The 23082-nt window shown below is 50.7% G+C and overlaps 1 protein-coding gene across 9 annotated transcripts; it reads left to right on the forward strand.

The window, feature by feature from the left end:
• Positions 1-194: 194 nt before the first annotated feature.
• On the forward strand, positions 195-13039 carry Ppcdc (phosphopantothenoylcysteine decarboxylase). Of its 9 annotated transcripts, none has more exons than XM_021250072.2 (7): positions 195-299; positions 2268-2468; positions 8772-8935; positions 9051-9146; positions 9978-10106; positions 12095-12199; positions 12874-13039. In XM_021250072.2, exons 2-7 carry the CDS (start codon positions 2334-2336, stop codon positions 13004-13006), a joined length of 762 nt encoding a protein of 253 aa, XP_021105731.1. In that variant the 5' UTR covers positions 195-299; positions 2268-2333; the 3' UTR covers positions 13007-13039. The 9 variants fall into 9 exon arrangements, 7 of the variants coding, with proteins under 7 accessions (XP_021105731.1, XP_087066362.1, XP_087066363.1 ...); XR_015450939.1 differs by having other exon boundaries at positions 251-384; positions 12031-12199; XM_021250073.2 differs by having other exon boundaries at positions 251-384; positions 12454-13039.
• Positions 13040-23082: the final 10043 nt, after the last annotated feature.

Raw genomic sequence — 23082 nt, forward strand, 5'->3', positions numbered from 1 at the left:
AAGTGCTCAAGTCCTGGATACTGTTAATGTGTGGGATGGGGAGAGGCAGTTGGATAGAAAGGCCAGGCTCTGGCGAGAGTTCCAGAGAATACAAAGAACAGAGAGAGGATTTGTGCCAAAATTCACCCAGTGAACTACATCTCCGTGCAGGCCGGGAAGTGGACTACAACTCCCAGGAGGCTGTGCGGCCGCGCACCCCCCCCGTGCTCTCACGAGACTGCGTGCCATTTAGTGTTGGTGGAAAGGGCGAGTGAAGTTCCGCGATATTTGAGGGCTTTTCCCGAGAGGCACCTGGCGGGGTGAGCAGTATTAGGGGGTGACTGAGCTGGCTTCTGGTTTCTCCATGGCCGGACCCGGGACCCAAAACCTGTACTTACGGCTCTGGTGTGTGCGTGTGTGTGTATGTGTGTAGAAGTGTTGACCTGTGAGAAATGGAGACAGAGTGGGGGATTTGGTGTTGAGTTAGGATTCAGGCTGGTTTTTTTCAGCGTGGTGCTGGGGACTCAACCTAGTCTTGCGCATCTCCACACGCACACTTCCCCACTTAGCTACACCTCAGCCTCTTCAGGCTCTCAGTGGGTCCCGGACCCCTGCCTGTCACTTCTTCTGTTTGGTGCTGCCCTAGACCCCGTCCCTCACCCTTCCCGTCTGGGGCTGCATTTTTACCCTTTCTGACTTCTCTTACTTTACTCCCTTTGTTATCCCTAGTTCTGGCTTGGCTCCATCCTTGCTCGTATTAGGGCTGGCAGGTATCCCTGAAACCTTTATGTAAGCTGCCCTGAATTAAACTTCAAAGAAAGAGACATAGACGCCACACACTCAGGCTCTTTGTTTGGCCTTGTTTTTCTTTTTTTCTTTTTTTTTTTTTTTTTTGATACCGGGCATCGAACTCTGGACCTTGCACTTGCAAGGCAGGTGGCAAAACCACTGAGCTAAATCACCAGCTCTTGGCCTGTTTTTTAATTTGTTTTTTCTTGTTGTTTGTTTTTGTTTTGGTGTCTGGGATCAAACAGAGGGCCTCGAGTGCTAGGCAAGTGCTACATCCTAGCCCTGGGCCTGTCTTTCTAAAGGGCAGAGGCTTCACTTTTCCAGCTGCAGCTCACCTGCCTGGCTGGCACCTTGGGTTCCTGAAGACTCAGTGATCACACCTCTCAGGCCTGTAACCAGCCTGCCTGCCAGCTCTTTCTGCAGCTCAGACTTCTTTTGAGACAGGGTCTCGCTATGTAGTTCAGACGGTGTAGCCCAGGCTGGCCTAGCCTCCCAAGTGTTGGGATTATAGTTGGGGTCTGACTTCCTTACCCACTGTGAGTGTCACAGTCATAACTCCCAACCTATTAGATGTCAGATGTGCCAAGTTGGTGTCTCTTGATAATGAATGAATTCAAGGACAAAGGTTAAGAGTGGAAAAGGTTTACTGAAAGGAAGCTCCTGAGAGACAGGAGAGGTCCCCAAGTGGGTTGCCACCCAGGCTTTTTGTCCAAGGGTATTTTATAGAGCAGAATCACAACGTGAATCAAACTACAATCAACCTATAGGATTACAAGTATAGTTGCTTAGGTACTATTGATCCAATAGGCAAGCCAGGCAGAATAGCAAGGCTGTATGGCAGGCATCATTAACCTTGGTTTATGTCACTTCTGACATAGAAAGAACCAGGGCATCCCTAGAAAGGGATAGGAGTGTGGTCAGGGTGTTCTGCTCACCCACCTGTGCTGATGCCTGTCTGGGCTCAATGGGCCAGGTGGTGCCAATTACAGTACAATCTCAAGCTGCCATTTATCTCTAGAGAGGCCTGCAGGCCTGGCTCTCTTTAAATTCGCCCCAGGGCCGGAGATTTAGCTCAGTGGTTCCGACACCTGCCTTGCAATTGCAAGGTCCGGAGTTTGATCCCCGGTACCAAAAAAATAATAATAAAATAAATAAATTGGGCTGAGGATTTAGCTCAGTCGTTTTGCCGCCTGCTGCACAAGCACAAGGACCCGAGTTTGATCCCCAATACCCCAATACCAAAAAAAAAAAAAAGAATAAATTCACCCCAACTGCAGTTTTGATATGTCTCATGCCCTGCACTGACTCCCTCAAGGGCTGGATGCCTCTCTGACCACCTATTAATTTCTGTCTAGCTTAGCTGTCCATAACATGAGCAGCTGGAAGCTGGGGCTGCTCATCCCCTGGCAGCCTAGCAAGTGGCAGAGTCTCATGCCAATGCTTTACCTGCCTCTTGGTTGAACATGTGAATTCAGGGGACACCCTTTGTTTCTCTTCAGATCCTGAGTTGCACATTACTTCTTGGAGGCCCGGCTCTGTGGGCTCCTGGAACCCCCAGACCCTGCATGGAACCAAGGGCCTCAAGTCCAGCCGCCACACCCCAGGTGGAGAGAAAATTCCATGTTCTCGTGGGTGTCACCGGCAGTGTGGCCGCTCTGAAGTTACCTCTTCTGGTGTCCCGGCTTTTGGATATTTCTGGAGTGAGTATCCCCTCTGGAGGCCTCAGAGGACACTGGGGCCAGCCCATTTCTCTGTAGTACGTGCCATTTTCTTGTTCCTGATAGTAGCGTCTGTGCATGTCCCCTGTGTGGTTGCATGTGGGGTACCCATGGGACAGAGACCCCTGCACAAGATGAGCAGAGGGCTGGGGATTTAGCTCAGTGGTTCTGCCGCCTGTCTTGCAAGCACAAGGACCCGAGTTTGATCCCTGGTACCAAAAAAAAAAAAAGTTAAACAAGATGAGCAGATGTTAGATTAACTTCCTGGTGTGGGAGACCACGAGTGTGGGTATGGGTGCCTGTCCCCTGGCTGTAGTTCCTGAGGTCCCATGGAGGAGGAGCCAGGACGTGTAGCAGGTCCCCAGCACCCCACTCACCCTTCCTGAAGTGGCCCTGTCCCTCTTTTGTGGACGCCATGATTGTCCCATCAGTCATAGGCACTGAGGCCTTAGGTTCCTGGTTGCACACAGCTCTGGTTTCAAACTGTGCTAGCTTAGATGTTCAGAGATGTTGCCTGGGGCACCACTGTGAGCTGGGTGAGGCACTCTGCCCCTGTTCTTGGCCAAGCAGCCTCAGCTTGGGTTGCTTTTGTATATGGGGTTTGGGGCAGAAGTTCGAAGCCTGGAACAATGAAGTCTGACAGGCAATGGCCCCGGTTCCTGCTCTGGCCTGAGTCCATTGGCTCTGCATCCCTGAGCCCCATGAGCTGTGCTAGAGTGATCTCCTCCAGACCCCTCTGCCCACTCTGGTCTTCCCACTTTTGAGTCCATGCAGAAGCTTTTCCTACTAACCCACATGGTTTTATATCCTTCTTTCATTTTATTGATTTTCATTTATTTTTTGCAGAATTGGGGATTGAATCCCGGACCTTTGCACTGAGCTCCATCCCCTTTTTAAGTTTTTTTTGTTTTTGTTTTTGTTTTTGATACTGGGGATTGAACTCAGGACCTTGCGCTTTCGAGGCAGGCAGTGGAACCACTGAGCTAAATCCCTGGCCCAAGGCTTTTGGGGTTTTTTTTGTGGGTTTTTTTGAGACAGGGCCTCACTAAGTTGCTAAGTTGCCCAAGCTAGGCTGTAGTTTGTGATCCTCCTGCCTCATCCTCCCAGAGTGCTGGAATCACAAGCATGCACCACCCAACCTGGCCATTGCCCTCTTTTTAGACTCATGACAGAGAACCATAGGTCACATTGGGCTTTGTGTTATTGGACACTAGATTTTGGAAGATGTTCAGTCTCTGGGCTCGGGCTATATGTTTTTTTCTTTTTTTTATTAATACATGTTTACAATACGTAATGACATTCGTCTTGGGAAATGGTACATATATATATATATATGATAGAACCCCCCTTCCCCTTCCTGGCCTCCCGTCTTCCATCCCCAGACCTCTTTCCCACAGCCACAGGGTCCCCTCCCCATGTGTTTTCCTTACTGAAATCTTCAGGCCCCTAAAGTGGTGTGGCTCAGGTGCTGTGTCTGACACTTCCAGCAGGGGACACTGCTCACCCACAGATGACCCCATGGGGACCACTGGCAGGGACCAGAAAGACTTATTTTGCTTTTTTCACTTTCCCCAGACTTGTAGCTCAAACGTCACCCCCTCCCCACCCCTAGGCCTAGATAAGCAGGATCTTGCAGCTGCTCTGAGCACAACACGTTGGGGGCAGTGCCACCAGGGATGATCACCTCCTTGGGTGCCCAGAACCGTGGGTGGGAGTTGCTGGCTGGAGCCTTGAGCATGGGAGGCCTGGAAGGGTTGCAAGGCCTCTGTCACCACTTCCTGGGGAGATGGGAGCCACACACTCCTTTCCCATGACCCAAAGCGAATGGGTTTCCTGTTGGGTGGGTAGGGACAAGCGGTCTAGCCCAGGAAACAGATGGGCAGCTGAACTGGGGGACAACACTTGCCACTTCCTCCAGCCCAAGGCTGTGCTTGGGGTGTGCTGACCGGGCTGACTGGGAGGGAGGTGCCCAGCCCCCCAGGCTACTGGCCCAGCCAGGAGGACAGCCCAGGTCTGCAGCAGCTTGGAGCCAGAGGGCACTAGGCAAGGAGGGACCCCCTGCCTGGCCTCCTGGGGATGTGTGTGGGCTGGGGATGTAGCACACAGATGACGGGTTTGTCTTTTGTGCCAGCAGCCAGTCACAGAGCATGGCTGGAGGAAGCACTTGACAGCGTGTGTTTCCTGTCCATCCTGCTCTCCCATGCTGTGTGGTGTCTCGGTGTCAGGGCTGGTGAGACAACTCATCCCCTACCCCTGTGTGGGTCCCCAACCCTCTGATCCTGCAGGGGACAGCTCGTCACCCTGGCTTTGCACTGCAAGATCTGGTGCAATGTGCTGACCAGGGCCATCCCAGTGATACAGGGGAAATAATATAACTCCCAACCTGCTAGATGTCAGATATGCTGAGTTTGTGTTCCCTAGAATTAAAGAATGAATTTCAAGGAACAATGGAGGATAAGAGTAGGAAAAATAGGGCCGGGGACTTAGCTCAGTCGTTCCGATGCCTACCTTGTAAGTACAAGTTCCTGAGTTCTATCCCTGGTACCAAAAAAACAACTATGATCAACCAATAAGGTTACAGGTATAGCAGATGAGGTACTATCGATTCAATGGGAAAGCAGGTCACACAGCAAATGTACACGGAAAGAACAAAGACCTTTTTAGGAAGGGATGGATCAGATCCTGGTCATCCACTTGGGTGACTAATGTCTCTCTAGATGTTATTGGACCAGGTGATACCAATTATAGTGTAGTCTTCAATTTATTGCTTATCCCTTGGGGAGGGATGTTGGCCTGGTCATTCTGTTTTTATCTTGAGGCCTGGGCTTCAACAGATGCTCTTCCATCCACAGTTGTAATGTGTTTTCATCCTCTGCACTGACTTCCTTGAGGGCCTATCCCTGTCTGACTGCCTATAATATTTCTACCTAACTTAGCTATCTATAATACCAGGATCACCTGGTGTTGGCCCCTGGGGGCGGCCTTACCCCCTGCCTTAGGGTATTGAGCCCCCTGGCCCCATCTTGGTCACCTGGAACAGCATGTTCCAGGCACAAGTCTACCTGTGGGACACCCAAATCTGCCCAGCCAAGAATCAGTGGGTGCCAGCTGTAGGGAGCTGGGTGATTCTGTAGCCCTGGCCTATGATGCTTTTGACCCACCAGGTGTCCCTGGAGAGCTGCCAACCCAACTGGGGAGACTGAGGGTACAGAGCAAGGGTGAACTTAGCCACAAGCCTTATGCACTGGGAGCTGGGGAGAAAAGCCACCAGCACTGTCCTGAAGCTTTTTGTGGAGTCCTGACACCGGCACCCCCGGGTTGGTTCTGGGCAGTGGTGGCCTTAGGTGGTCATCTTGGGCCCCCTTTCCCCTCTGCTGGCAGCCTGCAAGCCCAGGTGAGAAGACAGACATGGTGTAGGCCTGTCTAAGTTGCCCAGGCTGGGCTGGAACTTGTAGTCCTCCTGCCTCAGCCTCCTAGAGTGCTGGGATTGCAGGTGTGCGCCGCCACACCCAGCCAGATCAGGATCCTGTCTCTTCAGCCAAGAACAGGAAACCAGACTTGTGGAGTAGTTTCAGGAAGGAGTTTCTAGAACTGCTAGATGAAGTGGAGGTGGCTGATGTAATGAGCTCTGGCCGGCCCCAGACCTGTTGCACAGGAAGCTTCCGGGTAGAAGTGTTAGATACAGAACTGTCCTGGCCGCCTTCTACCAGGATGCAGGAGGAGGTGAAAGGGCCTGGGAGAGTCCCTGCCCTGCCGAGGCCCCAGTGTTTGCTCGAAAAGTCAGGTAAACGAATGAATGGATGAATTGTCTGGATGATTTAGGATCTCAGAAGGTAGTGTGACATGCTGTTTTCCAATGTGTGCAGACCCAGGACCCAGCCCTTGGCTCCCAGGACCTTTTGGATGAGTGATAATGAAAGATCTGCGCCAGAGGGCTGATGAGTTGGATCCAGTGGCATCCGTCAAAAACCAGAAGAACCGGCCCAGGCCTGTCCACTGCTCCCCGGTCACCACTGAGCACGTGGCTGCCTCTCTGGGTCAGGGAGGGGCACAGGAGGACCTGCTTGGCACAGGCTCTTCCTGTTGCCCTGAGACCTCTCTGTGCTGCCCGGAAGCAGGCAGGGCCTCACAGGACCTCATTGGGGTGGGAGGCAGCATGAGAACTCTGACACCCAGATGGGGTAAAGAGGGAGTAAAGGGCTGGGCCTGGTGGTGCAGGGCTGTAATCACAGGGGTGCAGCTGAGGCAGGAGGATTGCTGTGAGTTCAAGGCCAGGCTGAACTATATAGCAAGACCCTGTCTCAAAAACCAGAAAAGAAGAAAAAAAGATAAGAAAGAAAGAAAAATGGAATCACCGTCTGAGGGTGAAGGCTGTGACATTAGCAGGGGAGATGAGAAATAGGAGTGATCCCCTCTATCTTCTCTTATTTTTCTGTTTTTTGTGGTACTGAGGGTTGAATGCAGGAATACCCTATCACTGAGCTATATCCCTAGCCCTTTATATTTTTTTGAGACATAATCTCCCTAAGTTGCCCAGACTGACCTTGAACTTGAAATTCTCCTTCCTCGGCTTTATGAGTGGCAACACTTACAATCATGGGCCACCATACCCAGTCCTTTTTTTTTGGTACCGGGGATCGAACTTGGGTCCTGCGCTTGCACAGCAGGCAGCGAAACCACTGAGCTAAATCCCCGGCCCACCTCGTCCTTTTTGGGGGGACAGTAATAGGGACTCACTGTGTAGTCCAGGCTGTCCTTGAACTTATACATAGTCCAGGCTGGCCTCAAACTTGTGGAGATCTTCCTGCCTCAGCCTCCTCAGTGCTGAAATCATCCTCTATCTTTGAGGTTGAAAAAGTAGGACAGTGGGATGGGGATTTGGCTCAGCGGTTCCACTGCCTGCCTCCCAGGCGCAAGATCCCAAGTTTGATCCCCAGTACCAAAAAAAAAAAAAGATTTCAGATGTAATAAATTGAAGATATGAATTTTTAAAAAAAGAAGAAAAAGTAGGAAAGGGACATGAGATGGGGTTGGGTGATTAATCTCATAACCCAGGCAAGTTCTGTTCTGGGTGCAAGGTCACAGAGTCATGGCTGGTGACTTTCAGGATGTGTGGGAACATCTAGGTGGGTGGGGACTGGGGGGGCGGGGTGTGGATTCATTTATCAAGAAAGCAGGGGCTGGGGATTTGGCTCTGGTTTTGCCGCCTGCTGCACAAGCTCAAGGACCCAAGTTCGATCCCCGGTACCAAAAAAACAAAAAAGAAAGAAACCAGAAGAGGTGCCTCCAAATCGCTAATACAGGGCTCATGTGTGTATAGAGAGCATTCAGGAAGAGGTCGTCACAGGGGCTGTATCAGGATCACAAGGAATGAGGCTCATCAATTTTAGTTGTAGATGAAACAATGTATTTTTGGATTCAGGTGATACCTTTGATGGAATTTTAGAACAGCCTCCAGGACTCACTGGAGACATGATCAGCCTGTTCACAACCAGCAAAAGATCCTAGTTAGGAAAGGTTCATCCAGGTATGGTGGTGCATGCCTGTAATCCCAGCACTCAGGAGGCTGAGGCAGGAGGATTGCAAATTCCAGGCCACAGTCCCTGGAACCAGACAATCCCTGGCACCTAAAAACCCTTTCCTATTCTGTGCCTGGCTTTTGGATTCTTTTGTTTTGTGGTGTTTTTTCGGTTTTGTTGGGTTTTTTCTTTTTTGGTCTTGTTTATTTGTTTTAGTGTGTTTTTTGTTTGTTTTTGGGTTTTTTGGGGGGGGTTGAGACAAAGTCTCTCTATGTAGTTCAGGAGAAGTCAGGACATCACATTTCCCATGTGAAATATTCCAGTTTATGTATGAGCTCAAAAATGAGTAGCACCCTGTTTAGGCCTCACAGCGTCCTTGCAGGGTGCCCCTGCCACTGTGCTGGGTCACCAGGGACTTACGTGTCACCCTTGATCCACTCCTCTTGCACAAGTGTCCTCCCCTGGCTCAGTGGTGCCCTAAGGTGTGGGTTCCTGCCCTGGCCACCTCTTCCTAATCTGGCACCTTGTTTCTCAAGTGACATAGCCACCAGGGCCCTCCCTGGAGGTGGTGTTTCTCAGGGGCCCTCGCTCTGGGGAGCAGGTCCCTGCCCACCCTTGGTAAGTGGGTGCTGTGGGGCCCACAGTGGAACCTGGCTGCAGCCCGAATCCCCAAGGCCTTGTTCCTGGAAGTAGGGAGGGGATGTCACCTCTGTCCCCTGGGACCTCTGGTGGCTCCATTGGCTGAGTTCCCCTCCTGCCATCCCAGGCTGCTGCCTCAGGCCTCACTGCAGAATGGCCATGCCTGGCACCTTTTATACCTGGGCACTTGGTGACTCATCCCTCGCAGAGCCATGGGGAAGTGAAACGGCTGCACCTGGCAGTGCCTGACCTTTGGGTGACAGCGGAAGTCCGCTGTGCAAACATGCTGAGGTAGGGAAGTCCCCCTCCTTGCCGGCCCGCAAGGACAGTGGCTGCCTGCCCGGCCCCATGTGGCCTCCATGCCTGTGGTTCCAGTAACAGTTTCTCCTTCCTTTCTTGGTGACAGCTGGAAGTTACGGTGGTCACAACTGAGAGAGCCAAGCATTTCTACAGCCCCCAGGACATTCCTGTCACCCTCTACAGTGACACTGATGAGTGGGAGGTCAGTGCCAGGCCCTGGGCCATCATGTTTCCACCACCAGGATAGTTGTCCAGCCTATGACTCTGGACGCCTGAGCAGATGGGATGGGCTTGAGTCTGCTGGCAGTGGTGACGCAGAGAACATCTGTCCAGCTCCGCTGTCCCCTCCACCCTGCAGAGCTCAGCTCTGGCTGCCTAGGGCTAAGTGTCCTTGTGCTTATCGGGCTGAGGAGACCACAGAGCACTCTGTTCCTACCACCCTGACCACGTGGCTTCAGTGAGGCCTGGCTTCCCAGGGCTGCTGAGCATGGGCCTCGCTGCCAGGCACTCTAAAGGTTCCCAGCCTTGGGTGCTCCTGGCGGACTCTGTGCCCCTCCCTACCCCTCCGTTTCTCACCACCCCCACCCTTCCCCTGTCTGGGACAGCCCAAGCCTCCTGCCTCCTGCAGCTGCCCAGGGTGCCCTGCCAGATGTCAGCTCTCTGAAAACCAGACCATAAAGGGAATAGCGCAGTGGGACAAGGGGTGTTTGTTTCTGCAAGCCTGGATTCTGTCAGGCTGCTGGCTGCACGGCTGCTACTTACCAGCCTAGCTACAGGAAGGGCTGATGTTTAGCTGGGCATGTAGCACATGCCTGTCATCCCAGCACTTGGCAGGCAGAGGCAGGAGGATCGTTGCGAGTTCAAGGCCAGCCTGGATGACATAGTAAGATCCTTTTTCATCTCTCCCCCCCGCAAAAAAAGGGACAGCAGTGACTCGGGCAGGAGGTCACATGGCCTCCTAGGTTCCAGACCCACACTGAGGACAGCCCTCTCTATGAGCCTCTCCTCCTTGTGACCCTGTCCTCCTTTCCAGATGTGGAAGCGCCGCTCTGACCCAGTTCTACACATTGACCTGCGGCGGTGGGCGGACCTCATGGTGGTGGCGCCTCTGGATGCCAACACTCTGGGGAAGGTGGCCAGTGGCATCTGTGACAACTTGCTTGTGAGTGACTCCCCAGTGCCCTTGTCCCTCCCCAGGCCTCCCTGTCACTGTGGGACCCAGATGTGCTCAATACAATGCCCCATCATGCTTGTGCCATCCACTCTCCAGTAAGCAGAGGATCCAGGCCGATGGATGGACCTGGGGTGTCCACTGTCCCTGCTGTTCTCAACTCTCTGCTCTGCCTCTGCCTTCTCCCTGGGATCTGGGTACATGAGGTTAACCTGATATGGGAAGCTGCTGCCTCACAAAGCAGTGAGAGTACATGCCCAACTTGTGTAGCTTTAGCTTCAAGGTCCAGACTCAGTTTCTACTGTATTAGTGGACACTGAGAGAGGAGAGAGACCAGTCCCAGTTTGTGCTAAAAGGGCAATCAGAATCAGGAAGGGAGGTGACTTCCTGAGGCTGCAGGTTTGGGGCTGTGGATCCAGCCCCCCACCTAGCAGATTCCCAGGGGCACAGCCCAAGTTGCTGGCCCAGTACCCACCCTTTGGCTGTGGGGGCCTGGTTCCCTCCCTTCCACTGCAGTTTGTCCAGGAAGTGCCAGGGACATGAGGTGGGGAGCCATGAGGAGAGACGGAGCTGTTGGGTTTCTGCTCAGAGCCCCAGCCCAGCCCTGCCCCCCACCACAGTCAGGGGCCTCCAGGGACTTTGTGGCCTCTAGAAGCAGCAAGTAGCCTGGGGCCAAGAGGAAATGTGACCAAAACTGTCCACTCTTAGTCTGGGTGCACACTATGTGCACCGAGGGGACTTGGTGAGAAAGCAGTGCATGCTCTGACATAAGCAACCAGACCTTGGGGCAGTTTGCTGTCCCAGGAGAGTCCGGGTCCCCCAGGGGGCAGGCAGTAGCCTGGCCTCTTCCAGGCATCATACCCTGGGCTCCCCATCTTTTCCCAGATGGATTCTACTTCCGGGAAGGGGTTTCAGCACAGGGAGCTCCCTTGTCCTGCAGGCAGCCTCAGCCCAGCAAGCCTGTGCCTGTAGCCCTGACAGGAGCTGTCCAGGGCCCAGCCCTGTGCTGAGCTTGAAAAGCAGTCACACCTTGGTCTTCATGGCCACCTAGCAAGGGGGCTGTTCACAGAGAGGAAGCTGGAGTCCTAGCATTAAATGACCTACCCAGGTTATCACAGCAGGAGACAAGTGCTCAGACCCACAGGACTTCAAGGCCCACAGCACTGAGCTCTGTGAGCTGGTCAGACCCTGGTCTGTGACTCGGTCAGGAGACCTGGACACAGCCCAGCCTTAGAATCCTTGAGCCTGCCCAGTGTGACAGATCTGCAAAGCCACGTTCACATCCAGATATGGCTTTGCACAGTTGTGCATTTCTTAGGGACGGCAGCTGTCCGTCCATGAGAGAGTTCAGTGCCTCCTTTATAGGGAGCGAGTGAAAGTCCTTGGGATAACATGGGAGAGGGGTTTGTCACATGATAGACCTATAATTACTAGAGTATTCTTGGCCCAGAAGTAGAGCTGATAGGTGGATGTTGAGATGCATGCCTGTATTACTAGCAGCCAGGAGGCTGAGGCAGGAGGATCACTGAGAGTTCAAGGCCAGCCTGAACTACATATTGAGACTGTCTCCAATAAATAAATAAATTAAAAAAGAAGTAGAGCTGGTATCAGGTACCCTCTTCCCCCATGAATAGTCAGTCTCTAGCTTCCTGGTGACCACAAAGCCAGTCCCTGCTCCCCAGGGCTGCTCCCACCTAAGAGGTGGCAGCTGGCGGGGAGGAGACTTAGGCTCAGGCTCAGGGGGCTGCCCATGGGAGAGGCCAGCCATTGTAGGCATTGATGGAGGGACAGGCATGTCCTGTCATCCCAAGCCCACGGCGGCTGGGCTGCTGGCCATGGGTGGGAGGATATTGGGAGGATTTAGAGGGGCTGAAGAGGGGTAGCACCTGAGCAGGAGGACCCCCCTTCTTCCCAGACCTGTGTCATCCGGGCCTGGGACCACAGCAAGCCCCTGTTCTTCTGCCCTGCCATGAACACAGCCATGTGGGAGCACCCACTCACTGCCCAGCAGGTGGGCCAGCTGAAGGCCTTTGGCTACACCGAGGTTCCCTGTGTGGCCAAGAAGCTGGTGTGTGGAGACCAAGGTGAGTGCCCTGCCAGGCCACATCCCAGGCTGTGGAGGGGCTCAGTTTCAGGTTGGCATCCCGGCCCATTGTGGCTCTGGTCTCTTGGCTGGAGGATGGGAGCCCTAATCCACATGTCTCTGAGAGTTAGGATGAAGTGGGTGGTGGTGTGAAGTGCCTGGCACATGCACTGTCAAGGGTTTCCCAGCCTGCCCTAGGTTGCCCTGGGTGGGGCACCTGGGCAAGCATAGGCCATAGGAGGACTTTGTATCCAGGTATGGGGGCCATGGCTGAGGTGGAGACCATCATAGATAAAGTGAAAGAAGTCTTCTCCCAGCACCGTGGCATCCAGCAGAGTTGAACCTGGTCTTCAATCATGGGTACCACCCTGGCTCAGTGTTTCCAGGCTGATAAGGAGGACATCAGCTGAATCTGGTGAAGATACCGGCATTTCCCAAAGAGGGGCCTGGCCTGGGCCTCACTGGAACTTTCCCAAGAAAGCAGGTCCAGACCTGCTTGAGGTCAGACTGGACTGACAGCTCAGGCCCCACTTTCTTTGAACCAAAAGATACCTGCGTGTTGGGGTCCCTCCTCATCTCTTCTTGGGATGGGCACAGCAAGCCAGGGAGGCTGTCCTTGTGCCCCTGGAAGGGAAACTCAGGGACTGGGAGACCTTGATTGTACCTTTTCCCCAGGAATTGCTTTTGGAAACACCATGGCTGGAGATCACTGGAATGGTGGCCCTGGATATTCTTTGGTGGGGAGCCCAGGTGCCACACAGAGGTGGCAGGACTCTCAGATTTCCCACACACCATGCGATGGGATTGAGCATGCTGGAAAATAAAGAAAAGTGACCTCTTATCCTTCCTTGTGGTCTCAGAGATTGAGAGTGTTGCCAGGTAAAGTTGGAGAAGGGTCTGGGCTGCTGACTGACCAGCGTATTATATGTCCCCATATAACATGGGTGTATAAAGGCAGAGAACTCTGAAGCTAGCCAGCCTGTAGTTCAAATCCCAGTTCAGCCACTCACTAGCAGTGGACCTTGGTTTAGAACTTCACTTCTCAGACCCTTACCTGTATTAACTTCCTGCCCTGAGGGAGCTGTTGAAAGATTAAGTGAGATAATATGTGCAAAACACCGTCCTTCTCCTTACCTACCAAGGATGCAGTTTAGGACTCCCATTGTATGATTTAGAGCATCTTAGGAATTGGCCAGGCACCACCCATCCCAGGCTCAAGGTGTAAAGGGTAAATTCCTTTGAAAGACTTTGCTTTGAGAAGAGAGCCCAAGGTACCCTGCGTACTCAGAGCTGCCAAGGTAAGTGTGTCCCAAGTTTAGCCATCTGGAACTCAGCACTGCAGCACTGGTCCAAGCTATGGCTCAGCTGGCAGCAGACTTTGGTGCAGGTTTTAGACATGCAGTTGCAAAAGTTGTGGAGTCACAGAGGCTTCCACCCAGATTTCAGAGGAAGGTCTGGGAGGCCAAGCAATGTGTAGCAGGGTCATAGTCCCTGCCAGGAGCCTCGGTGATGCATGAAGCATAAGAGGGAAGTCAGATCTGTAGTAGAGACTCAGGAAGTTGGAGGTGCCAAGAACGTGGGACATCTGCTGAGGAAAACTGCAGGCAGCGAGCAAGAGCCAGCCCCAAAGAGAGGCCACGAGGGTTGCAGCTGGGAAGGCCATGGGGTAGAGCTGTCCAAGCCCTTTGGAACCAGCACCTTACCACCACCTGCCTCAGTGCTGGACACAGAGCTACAGGACTTAATGTTTTCCTTGTTGGGTTTTGGTCTTGCTTTGGTCCTCTTCTTTTCTGTCATTCTTTTCTGCCTTTTGGATGGGAATGTTTATAGTGTACCATTGTATTTTGGGATTAAGTGCTGTTTGGGTGGGGTTTTTTTTTTTTTTTTTTTTTGAGACAGGGTCTTGCTACATAGCCCACACTGGCCTCGAACTTGTGGCAGTCCTCCTACCTCAGTCTCCTGAGTACTGGGATTGTGGGTGTGCACCACCATGCCTGGCTTGCTGTTTGGATTTTATAGGAGCTCACAGCTGAGAGTTTGCCATGAGTCTCAGAGGAGACTTTAGACTTGGACTTTTGAGAAGTGCTGGAACTGCTAAGATGCTGGGGAAGGAATTAGTGTGGGTTTGGTTCCACTGAGGAAAGTTCACCTCATGTTAGGCAGAACTCTGACCTTGTTATGTCTTTATGTGGAGATTCAGTGTGGTTTAAGGGAATCTGTATCAGTGTCACATTGACAGTAGATAGAATGTGATAGCTAGGCTTGGTTGTCAGCTTGCCTAGCTCAAGAGACACATAGATGGGGGCTGGGGATTTAGCTCAGTGGTTTCACCACCTGCTGCCCAAGCACAAGGACCCAAGTTCAATCCCCAGTACCGAAAAAAAAAAAAAGAGACACTTAGATTAGTGAGACACTTCTGAGGTAGTGTCATGGGGTTATGGCTTTGGGGACTGTCTGGTCCCTGGCCCTCTTCCCTTGTGTTCTGCTTCCTGGCTGCCATGGGTTGAGGAGCTTTCTTCTGCACTGCCTTCCACCATGATGTTTCTTTCTTGGAGCCAGCCAACTATGGACCTTCTGAAACAGTGAGCAAAAATATGCCTCCCTTAAATTGCAGGTATCAGGTGTTTTGTTCCAGTGGTGGAAGGTGACTAATAATAACACAGTGGATGGCTGCAACTGCAGACAGTACCAAACCTGTATATTCTACGTTTTACCCTATGTGTACTTACCTAAGACAATGCTTAATGTATAAATCGAGCACAACAGGATGTTGCAGAATTCAGGAGACTGAAGAGACCACTGGGAAACAGGAGGATTTTATTTTCAGGTGTACACAGACTCAGCTGGACTCCTGTCCCAAGGACTGGTCCCTGAACAAAGGAAAGGCTCCAGTTTTTATATGTTTGATTGGAAGAGATTGGTGCAAAACTGGAAGGGGGCAAAGCAAGATTACAGAGCCAAACAAGGCCAGTTATTTACTCAGTGACAGTTTACAACTTAGCCTTGAAAGAAAACCAGATATCCGGAATTCCAGGATGTCACAGGACCCTGTTTACAGGAACACGGTTGTCAACCTTATCTGTACTTCTTGACAGAAAACAGTTTTCAAGATGTTACAGGACTCCTTTTATAGGAGTATAATTGTCTACCTTATCAGTAGCAGAGCAGAGGTCAGCCTTGAAGGCAAGCAGATTCCTGAGAAACCAGGACATCACAGGACTCTGTTTGCAAGAATTTTACTATTAACCTTATCTATAACAGAACAGAGGTCAGCAGTTACAGGGAGGAAGAACCTGAGGGTGGGGGAGAGAGGGAGAGAGGGAGGGGAAGGGGGAGGGGTGAAAAGGAGGGACAGGGAGAGGGAGGAAGGGAGAAAGAGGCAGGCTGCTTAAGGCCAGGGAAGACTGATTTTCTCCAAGTTCTGGTTTAAGGAGGTTAACAATAGCTAATAACAAAATAGAACAGTTAAATATATACTATAATAAGCTGAGCATGGTGGCACCTGCCTGTAATGCCAGCTCTTGGGAGGCTGAGGCAGAAGGATTACTGTGAATTCAAGGCCAGCCTCAAATAAACTACATAGCAAGACCTTGTCTCAAACAAAAAGAAAGACTTCTGCTGGTGCCTTCACCTAAGTGAGTGTCTTAATCTATCTCTGTTCCTATAACAGAACACCCAGGGGTGGGTAATTTATAAAGAAAAGAGGTTTACTGACCTCCAGTTCAGAAGGCTGGAAGTTCACAGTCAGCTGGCCGCACCTGCCAGGCTTCTCCTGAGGGCCTTGTGCTGCTCTGTTCACAGCAGAAAGTGGAGGAGCAAACACAAGCCTTGCCATGAACATCCCCAGCTCTTTCGGTAACAGATGCAGTCCAGGAGTGCGAACTCCTCTCTTGCACCTTGACAGCCCAGCCCTGAAGGCTCTGTCCTCTTCCAAATACCTCCTCCCAGGCTCACCCTCAACACCGCCACCCACCACCAGGAATTAAGCCTCCAAATGAGTTTTAGTGGAGACAGACTTACTGGGAAACTGAGTCATGACACAGCAAGGAACCAGTCCCTCTATTCCTTGATCCTTGGCTCTTTGTCCCCTTGGCAAAAGAATTCAGTCCAGATGCATGGGCCATGCAGAAGTCTAGGTTTTTTGTTGTAAAGTAGATATAGAGTTACACCTTCCAGCAAGAAGGTGGGCAGTGCTAGGAAGGCTTCTGTCCAGAGGGCGAGTTTGGATGCATTTTTATGCACCCAAGAGTTACTCCTGGGGTCAGGGGAACTGGGGTATTAAGGAGAAGTTACTTAGGAATTGAAAAATGTCTTCTGTCCTTTTGAGATGGTCAGTGAATCCTCAAGGGTTTTCACCAACTGGCAAAAGAATTTAACCCAGGGCCCAGCCCAAGGCAGGAGGGTCTTTAGATAATTCAGATAACTTTCCTTCCAGACAGCACTGAGCTATAGGCTATGGCAACAGGAAGGAGTTGAAGGTGGGGACAAAGGGAGCATGGTGACCATGGCGCCTGAGCACTGTCCCAGACAGCCCCCTGGCGGGGGGCTCTTCTTGGTAAAGATTCCAGTTGTTTCTGGGTCCCCTGGTGTGCTCTAAGTCCCTCAGGTCTGTTCTGTCTCGGCTCATCTCTTCGACTCTGGTGCACTGAATCTTTGTCATTATATCACATCAGAGGCTTCAGGACTCAGTTTGGAGCTTGGATCCCAGGTCTTCCTGTTCTGCTAAGTACTCAGCAAGGGGGTAAAGCCTCATTTCAAAGGATGGCACAGCTGTAGCTCGAGGTGGTTGCTGAGAGTTTGAGACCAAACCTATAGGAAGACAAGGGAAGTGAGCGCCATTGCTTAGTGCTGATGACAAGGGTCCACAGAAAGACCTTGGCTTGACAACTTCCTCCTCATCCTTCTAGTTTCATCTTTTTTTTTTGGTGCACATTGGTTATAGATTAATGGTTTCATTTTGGCAAATTCGTGCACATAATATTCATTGACCATTTTCACCCCTCTGTTAACCTCCTTGCCCTGCCTCCCCTTCTCACATTTAGGGGATCAATGCATGTAATACATTTTGATCATATCCATCCCCAGTTACCATGTAGCGGATCGAACAGATTCCAAGTTTGTGTGTCCAGCAAGCAAAGAATTACAAAGGTGATGGTGAGGGAAAAGCAGCTACATTTATTGAAGGCACAAGCAGAGAAACAGTGGTGCTGGGGTTACAGAAAAGAAACACTGTGCACTGCAGATAGATCAGGCTCTGGGGCCCAAGACCAAGAGGAGAAAAGAAGGGTTTGCCTGTGCTTCAGTCTGGGGTTGTATAGAAGGCTCTTAGGGGGCTGGGGATTTAGCTCAGTGGCACAGCACCTGCCTTGTAAGTACAAGGTCCTGAGTTCGATCCTGGTACTGCAAAAAAAAAAAAAAAAAAAAAGCTCTTTGGGCTGGGGATTTAGCTCATTTGTTCCATCTCTTCAAGCACAAGGACCCGAGTTCAGATCCCTGGTACCAAAAATAAAAACAAAAACAAAACAAACCAAAAAAAAGAAGGCTCTTAGGGCATTCCCAGCTCAAGTGGGTGGAGAGGGATTAGGGAGGGATGGGCTTAGGTGTTTGGGGCTTGAGCTCAAGTGGGTAGAGGCAAGTGAATTCCTCAGCCTCCAGTATCCTATCTGTATTACTCCCATTACTTACCCTTACTCCTCCCCTCCTGCTAGTCCCTTCTTCTGTCTAATAATGATCTACTTTCTTTTTTGGGTTTTTTTGTGGGTTTTTTTTTGTTTGCTTTTTGGTACCAGGGATTGAACTCAGGACCTGGCGTTTGCAAGGCAGGCAAACCACTGAGCTAAATCCCCTGGCCCTCTTTTTTGTTGTCACTGTGAATTCTAGGCTGACCTTGAACTCACTGTATAAGCCAAACTCCCCTAAACTCAGAGATCCTCCTCCCTCAGCCTCCTGAGTGCTAGGATAACAGGTGTGTGCCATCAACCCAGCTTCAGTCTCCATGGGCCGGGGATTTAGCTCAGTGGTTCCACCTCCTGCCTCGCAACCACAAGGTCCCGAGTTGATCCCCAGTACCAAAAAAATAAAAAAAGATTTTCCCATACTTGATATTTGTCTTTTTTTTTTTAAATTTTCCAGTACTGGGAATTGAACTCAGGACCTTGGGCTTTCCAGGCAGGCGCAGCACCACTGAGCTAAATCCCTGCTCTTAGTATTTGTCTTTCTGAGTCCAGCTTATTTCACTCACTGTGACGATCTCTAGTTAGGCCAACTTTTGAAAGGGAAGGGGGAGCTGTTAGTGTCCATGCTGGGAGGAGGGATGTGCTATTATCTGGTTTCCCAGAGAAAGGAATGTGCAGGGCCCCTCCTTTAGAGTTCTCCTTCTAGTTCTTGCCCTTTGCCCTTTGCAAAGTCTGCCCCTTCCCAATCCCATTGCAGGATTTCTGTCCCTCCCTGGCTTTCTAAATCCTAAAGAGAAGCTCCACCTACACAGTTAAGAGATTAGCTGCTTAATCTTTATTTAGCTCTACAGAGCCTGCTCAGTGAATACCCCTCCTCAGCATGTCTGGCCCACAGGAGCCTGCCCAGGAAGACAGGGCCTCTGGTGCTCTGCAGAAGGAAAGAGGAGGCTCCCGCCCTGCTCTTCCCTTCCCTCCCTACAGAAGCCCTTTGCTCCCCTGAGCCCCCCAAGATGGAATGTTGTGATTGAGCCTCTCTGTCTTCCCAGGGCAGAATGATGGGATTCCTTTCCCCAGCCTCCATTTGTGAATATTGGCCTTCGAGGGCTGAGGGCCGGCAGCCCAGACTGGTCCAGCAGCAGAGACTGACACTCGGGGCATCACTGATCAGAGGGGCAAAGTAGGAATATGCGAAGCTTGGCTTAGGGCCCTTTCCTCACCCCCCACCCCCATTCTCCTCTTCCTCCTCCTCTTCCTCTTCACTGCCGTGAGCTGACTTCAGGTTCAGGACAGGCATCCCAGACAACAAAGAGCCAAGAGAGAAGCCAACGCAGTCCAAAAGGAACAGATGATCAGAGAGTAGAAGCAACTTTGAAGAAGCTCTCTTTGACGGGATGACTAGAAGAGATACTCCATCCATGCAACAAGAACTGGTGCCACAGGATGAGGACCTGAGAAGACAGGGAAGACACCAAAAATGTGAGAGAGTGGTAGAAAGATAAAGTCAAGGAAACCTGGGAGAAAGGCACGGAGTTGAATAGGAGGACCAGAGAGAGAAGGAAATTAGGACAATTGAGATTCACCATCTGCCCCTTGAATCATCTGAAAGACAGGATAGCGATAACCCTGGGGAAAGTTACTTTGGAAATGCAATAAGTAAGTGTTGGGGTAGGAGGCCAAAATGAAGGGTGGGGAGAAAAGCTTTCACAGGCCCTGACCTCCCCAAAAGACCAAGGCAGGCACTGAGGTCAGGGCCTGAGACAGGGTTGGGGTGGTGTTCCTTCGGGGACACAGCAGTGGCACACACGGCCACCTCCAGACCAAGTTCCCCACAGAGACGGAGAGCCAGACAGGCAGCAGTTTGAAGTAACAGTTCAAACTCGGAATGAATTCATCATCCACAAGCAGAGAAGCTTGGGGCCAATCCTTTCCTGGAGACTGTTGGGTTGTTTAATTGCATCTGCCATTTCTTACTTGTGGAAACCCACTATGAGAAGGTTCTGAAGAAAGTCTCTAAATATGCTTAAAGAACAAAATGAGAATGATATAGGACATATGATCTGTGAACCTCCAAATAACATAAGGGAAATATAACTCCCAACCTGCCAGATATCTGAAACGCTGAGTTCCTGTTCTCTAAAATTAAAGAATGAATTCTGGGAACAACAGAGGTTAAGAGTAGGAAGAATTTATTGAGAGAAAGATAGCTTCTGTCTAAGAGAGACAGAAGGGGGACCCAGAAAGTGGGATGCCCACCAACCCTGCTTCTCAAGGGTGTTTTATTGGGCAAAGCCATGAGGTAAGATGGTTTCAAGGTGGGACAAAACTGTAGTCAACTACTAAGATTAAAAGTATTGTCCCTTAGGTAATTGTTAATCCAATGGGCAATCCCAAGGTGGGTATGAGGTAAAACAAAACTATGATCAACTAATAAGATTACAAGTATAGTCACTTAGGTAATACTGATTAAATGAGGATCAAATGGGGAAGCAATGGGGCGGGGATTTAGCTCAGTGGTTTCGTGCCTGCTGCACGCAAGGACTCCAGTTTGTACTAGGTTTTCTGAGAAGGAATGGGCTAGGGAGGTTTTGTCCCCACCCAAGGTGATTGATGCCTATGTAGAATATCAATCACTCTGTTCATCCCTAGGGGAAGGATGTGGGTGTGGGTGTAGTCGGTCCTCTTTTTGTTGAATCCTGGCCCTCAGTGAATGTGCCTCTGCCACAACTGTCTTCTGTGCTGAGGGCCCAGCCCTGCCTAACTGCTTTATAATGTTTTCTAACTTAGCTGTCTACAATAAGATACCTGCTCCCCAAGGCCTCCTCCTGGCAGACCCCACGAGCAAGGACTTGGAGTTACTGAAATGACTGTTCATGAAGACAGAGGCATGAACAGTGGGAGAAAACCATAGCAAGAAGACCTCACTTCCCACTGGGGCCCTCATCTATGCACTGACCCATCATAGATGCTTTCTGAGCATCATTCCTTTGGATTTGCTGCCCAAGCCATGCTACTTACTCCAAGGTCTAACTCTCCAAAACTCCACACCACACTGAGCATGGTGGTGCACACCTGTAATCCCAGCACTCAGGTAGTTGAGGCAGGAGGATCACTGTGAGTTTAAGGCCAGCCTGAACCACATATCGAGACCAAGTCTCAAAAAACAAAACAAAAAAAGAACTAAAGACAGGTAGAAAGGACCCAAAGAAAACTGAGACAAAATACCTGACATCCAAAGTTAATGGGGAAAGGGTATATTTAGCTCACAGTCTGTAGAAGTTTCAGTCCATAATTGGCTAGCTCCAAAGCAGAGTAGATGGCAAACAGGCACCGCAGAGGAGAAACAACATGGCAAGAACAAGGTAGCAAAAGCAACAAGGGAAACAGTCCATGGCAGTGGAAGACAGCAAAAAGCAGCAAGGAAAAAAAAAAAAAGCAGCAAGTGACCTTAAAAATGTCTTTCTAGGGCCAGGGTTTTAGCTCAGTGGTTTCTCTGCCTGCTGCACAAGTGCAAGGACCCGAGTTCAATCCCCAGTACCAAAAAAAAAAAAATTGTCTTTCTGTTTCTTTTATTTTATTCTGACTACCAGGACTAGGGGGGTCCCAAACCAGTCACTCCCATGCAGTGCTTTAGTAATCGCACGCCCTTAATCCTAGCATTACACATTCCAGATTTAGCTACCTAGGAAAAAGACTGCCTGAGGCTTTGGGGGGCGACTCTAGACACAAGTCACAATATTCTGCCCTTGGCCCCCCAAAGACTCATGCACATCCTTGTATGCAAAAGGTACTTAGTCCATTTCTAAGACTTGCTAAAGTCTTAACAGTTTCATCATTGCTGAAAAGCCCAAGTCCCAAGTCTCCTCAAATTTAAGGCAAACTCTTAGCTACAAGCCCCTATACAAATGAAAAGAAAGTTAAACACTTCCAGCATTCAATGACACAAGATAGACCTTTTCTTTCTTTTTTTTTTTAACTTTCCTAATTATTTATTTCTTAAATCCAGCATTTTTTTTTTTTTAGTACCGGGGATTGAACTCGAGACCTTGCACTTGAGAGGCAGGCGGCAGAACCACTGAGCTAAATCCCTGGCCCAAGATAGACCTTTTCATTCCAAAAGTTATGTTTAGGGGATAACAAGGAATGGGAACAAAGTAAGACCAAAATCCAGCAGGGCAAACATTAAATCTTGTAGGTCCATGTCTAGAATCCAAGGCAATCTGTGGCAAGTTGTAAACTCCAAAGGGCTTGGGTGGCTCTACCCCTATGGCACTGCCTTTTGTTGTAGCTCCCATGGCTTCTCTCTTGGGCCGACTCTGCTCCCTCCTTGCAGCTTTCCTCAGATCCATGCTCCTGGCTTCTCCAAACTTCTGGGGTCTCCTCTGTGACAGGTCCTTCAAGTCGGACCCTCAACCCAAGCAGACCCGCTACCTGCATCCACAGGAGCACAGAAATAACAAGAAGCCAGCAGCCACCCTGCTGTTCTCACCACTGCCCTGTTTACCAGCCAGCCCCAGGCCCATCACCAGTGGGACTCTAAAATTTTCCACCCTCTTGACCAGCGCCCCCTCCCCTACCTAGAATGCCCCATATCAACCACGAGCACCCTCCTCTCAGTGCCAACGGCCTTCTTATCCTTGGCCCATCTGCACCCAGATGGCAATAAACTCATCACATGTTGCTTAGACTTGCCTGCCTTGGTGGTCTCAATCGTGCCTCAGTCGGACCTTACACACTGCACCTTTGGCTTCACACAGCTTCACACACTGCCCACTCTGGGGCACACTGTCTCACGTCCCAGGCTTTCTTCTGAAATCTGGGTAGAAGCCTTCCTGACCCCAAACTCTTGCATTTTGCATGTGCCTAAAACCAGCACCACGTGGTTAATGCCCAGGTTTGCTGCCAGCTGGAGCAGTAGCTGGGTTTCCTTCTCTCTCAGCTGTAGGGGTCCAATGCCTGGATTGCTGAGCACTCTGAACCCAGTTCCAAGGAACAAATTCTCCAGGGTGCCACTGAATGATCCGTTCAGGAACATGGTGCTCTGGGGCTTTCTTCTCAAAGCAAAGTCTTTCACTTTTGCAATTTTGAGGCTGCAAAGTGTGGAGTCCTGCTGCTTCTTGTGATGCCCTCAGGCCATCTTTTCCATTCTCCTGTTCCTTCTCAGCAGTCAAGATCTTCTTTGCTGTATCTTTGCAGTCCACAGCTTTACTGG

Source organism: Heterocephalus glaber, unplaced genomic scaffold (genome assembly GCF_053883595.1).
Source record: "Heterocephalus glaber isolate CG9 unplaced genomic scaffold, H.glaber_assembly_v1.0 deba00001140, whole genome shotgun sequence".
Lineage (NCBI taxonomy): Eukaryota > Metazoa > Chordata > Mammalia > Rodentia > Bathyergidae > Heterocephalus > Heterocephalus glaber.